Here is a 9,933-nt window from a genome sequence, read left to right on the forward strand (position 1 = left end):
CTTAATGAGCCGCGTTCCCGGCTAATTAAGACGGCGTCGATACAACTTCCCCAAGCTGTTTGATAAATACTCCCTCAAAGCGGCAGCGGTAGCCGCGAGCGAAAACATCAGGGTTGAATCCGGAGAGCTTTGATTTTCCCGCCAACTGTGCTTTGTGTGTCTTCTCTCCGCGTTCGCTTGCCACTTAGCCATTTTCTTCAGGGTTTGAAAGAAGAGACCACGTGATTTCGATTATATGCAAACGAAGCGTTAATTGAGTTTCTGCTTACGAAGCTGCGCCACAGCGTATATACCCCCGCGATTGTGTACGCGATGACGTTGTCGGGTTTACGATTGATAGTGGGCGAAGATTTAACGGCTTGCGACGTGTGCTTTTATTGCCAGAATTTTTTTAATGGCGAGAGGAGCCGCGGCGCTTAAACGACTGCGATTTGAAATTCAGATTGAACTTATGTGCGCGCGAACTTTGTTGCGGCCTCCGCGGCGTGGAAAAATTGTTAATTAGTTGACGCTGTAACGACGTAATAGAATAATTGATGCGCTGACGTGAGGTTATTAATAGATGAATCTACAGCGCGGAAATACTGTTTCGACGAGGATATCGCGTACAATGTGTGCCGCTGCGAAATTCCAATTATGAAAGGTATTCGTAAATTGGCATCCTTTCATTATTTCGCGTTGATCGGGAATCCAAACTCGTGAAATTTGAAAAATACACGTTCGCCTATACGGATATCTAGGCTATTCTAAAATTGAGAGGAGAAAATTACGCCATTACGAAACCGCTCTCGGCTCGGCGTAATGCATCGACTATTATTATCAGATAATTGAATCGTGTAAGTTACGTCGGCTTCGTGTGTGGTTATGAGAGGTATAATAGGATGAAACTCTCCGCGGAATCCTTCGGGGATGCAACAAAGGCAAAGAACCGACGGGTTCAAAATTCACCTAATTTCGAATATCCAATCCTCTCTGGCTTCCAAGCAAGCTGCCGTCAGATTTGAAATTCAATTTTTGAACTAACTCCCGAAATCCATTTATTCTCGCCGATTCGATTGCGCTTCCCAACAAAATCTCGCTGGTTTAAAGTTTGTAAAGAAACACCGTCGCAGTTTATCGACGAAGTGTTTCGCGAATCCCTCTCGCTTAAAGTGTCTCCGGGCGACGTTGTTTAAACAGCTAGTTAAAAGTCGGAGTCTAGATGCGCACATTAGTCTAATGAGAGTCGGTCTGGTTTATCGTCATCTCCGAAATAGCCGAACGAGCGCATGATCGTTGCTCACGCCAACTTTCCACCGGCGTAATCAAATCCGCGAGCTCCGAGGGGGAAAAAAGGTAAACCGCTTTAATCCCCCAGACACAAGCGACACCCAATCTCAATGTTTGATCTGCACCGATGCTCGTTCATTTTTTCCTCTCGCTCGTGTCTTTCCATCGAGGCAGCGAATATCGGCTCTCCAGACTCGACTACGACTACGAACCTAATCGCATTAAAAGATCGAAGCGCGCCATGCTTACAGCTGCTGTGTCGCGTCCGTGTATACACGTCTATATAGGTGTGTACCTGCGGCTCCTTTTAAGACGGAGTACGATACACTTGCACTTGTACACTTGTAAAAGGATCTCCGACGATGGAAGAACCTTCTTCGGATTTTCTTTTTTTCCACTCGCTGTCGAGTGGATTTTGCTGGAAAGGAAAATTTGACTGCTTTCCCAGGGGTCGTGGATTCAATTATTCGAATTTTCGTTTTTATTTCGTATAATTTTGCGATATCTTTTATTGCGAGCAATATGTTGATAATGATAATGGTCGATTAATATTTATTTAATAATGGCCGATAATTAAACATTCTTTTGATAACGCAATGATTAATCAAGAGCATCCGCATACAATAAAGTTTTCAAAATCATTTAATCGCGGCCGTGTCAGATTAATCCTACCGAATTCTCTCTTCCATCGGATCTCAATTCGAACTCGAACACTGAAAAAGACAAAAGCGAGAATGCATTCTCCTTTCTAAGCATCAGCCTAAATTCCGCTCGCGAATATTACGAAATTCATTCTCCTCGACAGCGTCTCGTCCGTAAGAGAGAGATGGCGGACGATCGCTGCGGTAATCGGCGCCGCGGCGCTGCACCAAGTGTCTCATTATGCCGCGTGAAACGCGCGCTCGCGACTAAAATGTATTTTTAGATCTTTGCAATTTGCCGCTGCTGCGCTTGAGCTTCCAGCCTTCCGCTTTTTTATTTCATCAATTTCTCAATCTTACGACAATAATAATGCAACCTTCATTTCATTATACGTGAGAATTCATTTCGCACTTGAACAATAATCATCGATTTGCGGGAATTTTGTACGTTTATTTCGAAGAAGGTGCGAAGTTCATAACAATGAGCGTTTTGCGGCTTCAGCGGTCCCAAACACCGGGAATCATTGACAGCCTCGTATAATAAATACGTCGAGCCAACAATGAAATCCATTGAAACGTTCGCTTGAGCATTACAAGGGGCGGTGTAACTTTTCAAACGAAAACCGGCCGAAAGCAAAACGCACGTGTAATTCCGATGCTTCCGGTTCACACACTCGCACGGCGGGAGTAGAATGGAAGCAATATACTCGGAGTTCGATTCCCTTTGATCTTCCTGCGGCTTCACGCGACGACAAGTGTGAATTTCAAGTATACCATACGGCAATTCCGTTACAAAGGAAAGCTCTCGACGCACCTATAGGAAATGCGTCGCTCTCTCTGTAACGCCGCGAGGCAGCCAACGCTCTCTCGCCCGTGGCTGGGATCGATAACGAGCGGAAACTCTATTTTCTTTCCTCCGCCCGTGTGTGCGTGTATCTGTCTGTCGCTGGAAGTGCCTCGAGATTAGAAGAAAGGGGAGAGCTCGAGCTTTTCGAGGCACGAAAACGTTTCGCGACGACCGTTATTTTCGGAGAGCAGCGGCTATAGCGCGAGAGCTGGATATTTTTGTAGCTGCGGGAATATTTGGTTTACGAGCCGCGAATTATGCATTCGGTGCTTTGCGCCCACTTTGAGCGCGCGCGGCGAAATTCGAGCGCTTTTGTTTTGATTGCGCGCGAGTATGGTCGCAGAGAGCCGGAAATAGTCAGGGCCCGAAAATATAATAACACCCGCGTATAGTTTACGAGGATTCGCGGAAATTATCGAGTGACCAAAAGTGACATATTTTCCCGAGAGCCTTTCTCCGCCACTCTCGTGCCCGACGTTCTAAAATATCGCGAAAGAGAGGCAGGGAGAGAGTCTCGGCAGTCAATGCGCGAGCATTTCGAATTCAAGCTCGGGAATTAAATCCGGCAGCGCTCGCCTTTTCGAGGAAAAAGTAAACTGTGTAGTGGCGTAAATAGTTGTAGGGGCGGCGCATGAAAGAAAGACGTTTGCAGGTAGAACAAATACAGGCGCGGAAATCCAATGCCGAGGCAAAAAGGCACCAGCAGCCAGAGTAGACTGGAAAGGAAAAACGAGTCGCGCAAAAAGCGGAGAGAGAACCGCGTTGGCAAGACCTGCAGCCAGACCAAATATGGATACGCGAGTGTAGCGCGATATGCGCTTTATTGTTGCGGACACATGTTCTCCCAAGCTTAATTCACCACGACTTCGTTCTCCTTATCGCAATCAATCGACTGTTCCGCGGATAATAAAAAATGCTGCTTGTGTCAAGGCGAAGCGGAGCTAAATAAAGAAGGAAGAAAATTTCAATCGATCGATCGATCGAGCGCGGGGCATTATTCGAAAAAACAATATCCACTTCGCTCCGCGCGGGAGAAATCCGTGGAATCCCCGGTGACGTATTTAGTCGCTCGGCTGAAAAACTTGTCATATCGCTCGCGCTGCAGCGGGCATATATCGCATATACATCGCCGCAAGGATAGCTATAAGAGCTCGCTGAAAATATTCCGATTGGAAATTGGCTATACGTACACAGACGCCGCTGCGAGTCGGCATTTCAGGTTATCCACTCGAGCGTGACATTGCGTCGAAGAAAGAGAGAGAGAGGGAGAGGCGGCTGATGCTGCGAGGGACCGTCGCGTTGACTCGCAGACGGGATAATCGATCATATTTTACTCTCTGGATATGGGAGCTTTTTTGCTCTCTCTCTCTCTCTCTCTCTCTCTCTCTCTCTCTCTCTCTCTCTCTCTCTCTCTCAGTATAGAGAGGGTTCGCTGCGTGATTAAAATACTTTTCTCGTCGTTGGCCCGTGTCAAAGTTCTTACGCGAGGATGAATTGCGGAAAGTGTATGCGTAGGCTGATTGAAGAAAAACACACTGGCTGAAATAATAGGTTCGACTATTTCGCTATCGGAGCAGCGCTTATCAGTTGGAAAAAGAAAACCATTATACGCCGTAGTTCTAATATCCGGTATTAGAAAACTTTCGGACTTAATTTTGAGACAACATTTATCTTCCATAGGCATAATATTTACCGACTTGGGCCGAGAAAAAAATTGATCCTGGACGGCCACTCGGGCACTTTTATTTCGCCGAGCTGCTTTTTCTTGTACGGAGATTAGTTCGGGCTATTTTTCCAGATAATTGCTATCTTCTCCGCACTTTCGGGGAGAAAATCATTCCGCGGCTGTCTCATCTCCCCGCGGCTTAGCTCTTGAGCCGCGAAAATGAAAGGGTCGGAGGCTGCGTAAATATTTATAACTCATCGACGTCGTCGTCGCGCGCGAACGTGTTTAAATTAATTTTCGCTCCTCGATTCGCAATTAAGACTTTCTCCATTAAAGCAAAGTGCATAAGTGCTCTGAGAGAGAGAGTGTATGAAAAGAGGGTTATATATACCTTGCAAAAATATAGAGGCTTATACGTATTTCGAGAGCAGTGCGCAGGCAGTTGATTAATAAAACAAACTAATGGCAAAGTTGCCTGGAGAGGACAGAGCAAAATTAATACAACTTTAGATGAAGCCCTCGATCGTTATACTCTTCATCCAGCGCGCGACATTCGTCTTTGTTTAGCAGAGTGTACTCTTATGAGTGGCTTTCTTTTCGTGTAGAAAAACACACATCACGTTTAAGAAGCGGCGGTACGTATCGGAAGTTTCGAGCAGTTTTCGGGAGGGGCTGACAGTCGGAATTTATAGTTCGTCGGGCTGGCTTCTCATCTTCGCCTGTGAGTATGATTAAACGGAGCGCGAGAGTTGCGAGCTCGCGTTAAAATGCACGAGACGAAATTGGAATGGCTTCGTCGACGCCGCGTCGAACTCGAGACAAGAGAGAGATAAAAGTAACGCACCTTGCATTTAGGGTACTCCTCTTCGGGCGCCGATCTCTTCCATCCGAGGAGCGGCGGTATGCAGATGACCGCGGACAGCACCCAGACCATCGCGATCATGATCGCGGCCCTCATGGGCGTCCGCTTCTTGAGATACTTGACCGCCTGGGTGATGCTCCAGTACCTGTCCAGACTGATGAGACACAGATTCATGATGCTCGCGGTGCAGAGCAGCACGTCCATCGCCGAGTGTATGTCGCACCACCAGTAGCCGAAGATCCAGTAGCCCATGATCTCGTTGGCGAGCGAGAAGGGCATGATGACGAGGCCGAGAAAGAAGTCCGCCACCGCGAGGCTCGCGATGAACCAGTTCTGGATGTTCTTCAGGGCCTTCTCCGTGGCGATGGCTATGATGACGAGCATGTTGCCGATCACGATGACGATCATGAGGAGGGTGACGACGATCGAGGCCAGGATTATGTGGGGCAGCCCGTAGCCCGAGGGGTAGAGGCCCTCGAGGATGTAGGTCTCGTTGTAGAGGCTGCTGTTCCAGTCGAGGCTGTCGTTGAACGAGCCGTTGAACGCCGAGTCGAAGGCGGACATGGCCCCATAGCCGAAGAGCAGCTGCTCCGAGTCGGCCATGCCGCCGCCGGCCAGGCCCTCTTCCTCCTCCACGAGCATGGGGTCCGATGGCTCCTCGTCCACCGCGACCTCCTCCTCCTCCTTCTCCCGGTCGAGTTCTCGGCCGCTGCCACAAGAGCCGCCGCCGCAAGCACAATTGGAAGCACCACAGAGCACCACGCGCACCTTGTCGGTCGGCACGTCGACCACCGGCTCGCGATAACTACCGATACGATCCAGCACGCCGCGCACCTGGCCGCTCCTATCCTCCTCGCTGGGCAGGCTGCTCGACGAGGACGACGAGGCGTAGGACAAGAAGAGGGCGGCCGCCGCCGCCGTCGAGAGTAGCTGCTGCGCCTGCCTGTTGGCGCTGAGCTCGTTACCGTTACCGTTACTGTTGTCAGCGATCGCGCGAGCAACGTCCCACGTGTTCATGTTATTACCCACGAAGTCGCTCGCCGTGCCGGGACTACCGATGCTCATCGCGACGACACCTGCAGCGCCTCCGGCGAGCTCCTGACTCTGCTGCTATCTCGGACGATGGAGATGCTGCTGCTGCCGCGGCGAGCCCGACCCGAGAGCCGAGTCGCAGCCGCTGCTGCCGCCGCAGGGAACAGCACCGGTGGCCTGCACCAGCAGCCGCGAGTCCAGCAGCACCAGCTGGACCAGGAGCACTCTCGTCGTCAGCAACAGCAGCTCGCATCTCGAGGCCAGCGACGGCGTCATTGCCCGAGCGAGCTGATCACGACTCCGTCATCCTCTCGGGGGCTCGCCTGGCTCGCCGTCGCCCTCGCCCTCGAAGCGAAGCTCCGCTCGCTGCTCCTGGCTTCCTGCGGCTTCCTGGCAGTCTGCTCTGCGCACGTGTCCTCTCCGCCTCAGGAGCTTCTCCCCGTCCGCCCCGTCATGCCCGAACTGGCTGGCCTTGACTCTCTGACTCTCTCTCTCTCTCTCTCTCTCTCGCTCTTCTCTCTTCTAGGTGTCTCTCCAAGTCGCGTAGTCGCGCGCGTGTGAGCCGATCGGGCGGGTCAAGCGCAGCGCCTCATCGCAGCCGGCGCAGTCGTCGAAAGCGGGAGCCCCTGAGGCTCCTCATCCGAGCAGTCAGCTCGGCGCTCATGCGAAGCAGCGGCTCTCTCCTCAGGCGACCGGAGGCGAGCATCGCGTGCCGCTGCAGCCGCTGGTGGAAGGATCCATGACGTGCGAGTACAACACACCCCTACACGCGTCGACGGGGTCGCCAACCGCGAGCTTCTTCCTTATCTTCTCTCTCTCTCTCTCTCTCTCTCTCTCTCTCTCTTGCTCGCCGGTGTCCCCCTTTCCAGAGGGAGAGCACAGCTGCTGCTGCCGCGGCAGCTTTGACGCACGCACTCCCTCTTCCGCGCTTTTCACGTGGGGGAGGCTGGCACAGTTACACCGCACTTGCGTGGAGAATTATCGCGCCCGTCCGCGTTCGCCAGAGACGCGAGGATCGAGAAGAGCGGGACACCGGGACACGACCGATGCTGAGTACACAGACACGGAGTGAAAGGGACTGGCAAAAGGAGAGCAAAAACACGCGAGGTGAGGCCGGGAGGCGAGCGCGCGCGGGAACCCTGTCCGGCTCGCGACGAGTCTTGCGACCGACTGCGTGCTGCCAGCTTTGAATTGCCTATACTCTCTCGCGCGCGCAAGAGAGAGAGCGCCGAGGGAGGGAAGGAAGAGGAAGATGGGAAGGGCGGCGCAGGCGTCGTACGCGCGGGGTCGCCGCTACGGTGCGCCGCTCTCTGTCAGTCGGCTCTCCACCATCGGCCTGCGAGTCACGAACCTTTTTCTCGCTATACTGCGCCGATCCGCACCGTGTAATGCACGAGAATAGATTCCGCTGTTTACGCTGCGGACTAATCGACTCTCTCGACGCTCGCGGCTGTTTGAATCGTTCGCGCTTCGCTCTCTCGAGAAGCAGAGGGATATTTTTGGTCCCGAGAAGTAATAAACTCCCCGGGTACAATGATCGAATCACGGACAAGGTCAGCGCGCCGAGGCTGACCTACTGGATAGCTCGCACGCGTCATTGGCGGTTTTCAATCCCCGCAAGCACCCCCCCCCCCCCCCCATAAATTAAGCTTCTCTCGGTTCAATCAAACGCTCACGACGAGACACCTCTACCGAGTGGACACTTCATTCGCGCGTTCGAGGTGCAAAGCCTCCAGCAGCACTGCGGGCGACCTTCTCTCCTTGCGTATCATACACCTCCAAGTAAGGACGAAGAAGCGGGCATAATGGGTTGAGAGGGAGAGAGCACTTTCCCGTGGGACTGTCATTGATCGATGGCATCGGTACATGCACCGAGGCTCGTCGAAAATGAGCGGGAGGCCGCAGTAGCGGGCGAAAAACGAGCTTTCTTCTCTTCTCTCGGCGCCGGCCGTGATTAATCTGCCTCGAGACTCAAGGTCGCAGCCGAGGGAAGGCGGAGGAGTCGTGTCACCGCGCAATCTTGGTTAGGCTATGGGCTTAGCGTGTTGCGTACACGAGAGACGGGTATAATACCGGCCGCAAACAGTTGCGATGCTGCTTATTTTTACGGAGATTGGATGATGATGTTCGCGCGGGCTTTTATTGCGCTTGTCAGCTGGTTTGACGAGTATTTACTCCCTAAACAGGTGTCCGAGCTGATTGATTAGCCTTGGGGGCGTTTAATTTTGATGGGATTCGCTCGTGCCTATTACGCGAGAAGAAAAAAAATATACCGTGCTTGCCGACGACGAAGGTCAAGTAGATGTATGCCGGACATGATCAGACAATTATATCGGGGTTTACTCAGTGCCAATGTACATTCTTAAGGTTTTCTCCTGCAGTTTGTATCTCCTCTTTGCTCAGCGATCTTCAGACTTAGGCTTCCGAAGGTTATACCTGCACTCGCCGGAATTCATTGATTTCTCTCGTTTAATTTAATTAAAATTTCAAAGGTGATCGAAGCAATCTCATCAACTCGCCATTGAAAGAACGTTGCCCATCAGAAAATTCTGACTCTTGCGTTTTCTTTTTGGGGGGAATCGTTCCTCTCCCCCTCTCGTGCGTCATCCGAATCGATTTTAATGTGGAAAGACATGGATTCCCATGCGGATCGTCGAGATAGTAGTCAAAATATTGTATCAATCAATACACCTGTGCAAGTGGTGCAGTGAATTTGGGCTTTATAAGCCATAAACGTCGGGCAGTGTATAAACTTTATGTTGTATAAAAGCTACCACTCTTACGTTCGTTAAAGGTTCGGCTCTAAACCTTGAAAATATAAATAACTTTTGTGTGTTCTGTCGAGCCGAATATAGGAATAACCATTTTAAACGCCGTGAAACGTAGCTTCCCCGTCTTGGTCGCAGTAAAATAATAGAGTCGTTTCTATATTATTTCACTGTATAGCACTTAGCCCCTCGCGTCTAATGAAACATGGAAAGTTGAAGCGAGCTTTTTAAGAGTGGCTTCGTATGACTGGCGGCACTGTAAAACAGAGTATAATAAGCATTTCAGCACTTTTGCATTTAACATAAACTCGAGAAATTCTTTTCGTGGCGTGAGAAAAGGTCGTAGTTTAGACTTTGTCTCGTAAAATTCCACTTTACTTAGTTGGAGCGTTAGGCATAATAAATAAAATGCCAAGTTTATACTCTGAAAGGCTCACCTTCGTGTCGCTTTCTATGGATCGCATGAAAACCCGCATTTGAAAACCACCCCGCGATATTTGAATATTTCTGTTTCCAATTTTGGGACACTTTCCATGGAAATAACTCTTACACGCTCCGACTCCATGTCTACCGAAAGCATGTAAAGCTGATTAGTCAGTGGGATGGAGTTTCAGGTACCGACACTGGTTTAGATCCAACGATATCTCGCACAGGAAATAATACAGTTTACCCGTCGCCTTTCAACTTCTCAATCTCAAAAGCTCGCAAAAAGCTCCGAACTTCATCCTGCCCATACCCCAATCTTAAAACCTCACTAACAAAAGCTCCTCGGCGATATCTATACACAGCCCGTCGAGAAATCATCGAAGAAAGCAGTTCCCGCGCGCGAGCGTTATGATCGAGCGAGT

General features: G+C 50.7%; 1 protein-coding gene across 1 annotated transcript in view; it reads right to left on the reverse strand.

Moving 5' to 3' along the window:
* Positions 1-7,485, reverse strand: part of LOC100118638 (alpha-2B adrenergic receptor) — a 137,030-nt gene extending 129,545 nt beyond the window's left edge. The window contains exon 1 of the mRNA XM_001602506.5: positions 5,268-7,485. Within this exon, the coding sequence (XP_001602556.1) occupies positions 5,268-6,350 (1,083 nt within the window). The 5' untranslated portion in view covers positions 6,351-7,485. The remainder of the gene's footprint in view (positions 1-5,267) is intronic.
* Between the last annotated feature and the right edge of the window lie 2,448 nt (positions 7,486-9,933).

Source organism: Nasonia vitripennis, chromosome 4 (genome assembly GCF_009193385.2).
Source record: "Nasonia vitripennis strain AsymCx chromosome 4, Nvit_psr_1.1, whole genome shotgun sequence".
Classification (NCBI taxonomy): domain Eukaryota; kingdom Metazoa; phylum Arthropoda; class Insecta; order Hymenoptera; family Pteromalidae; genus Nasonia; species Nasonia vitripennis.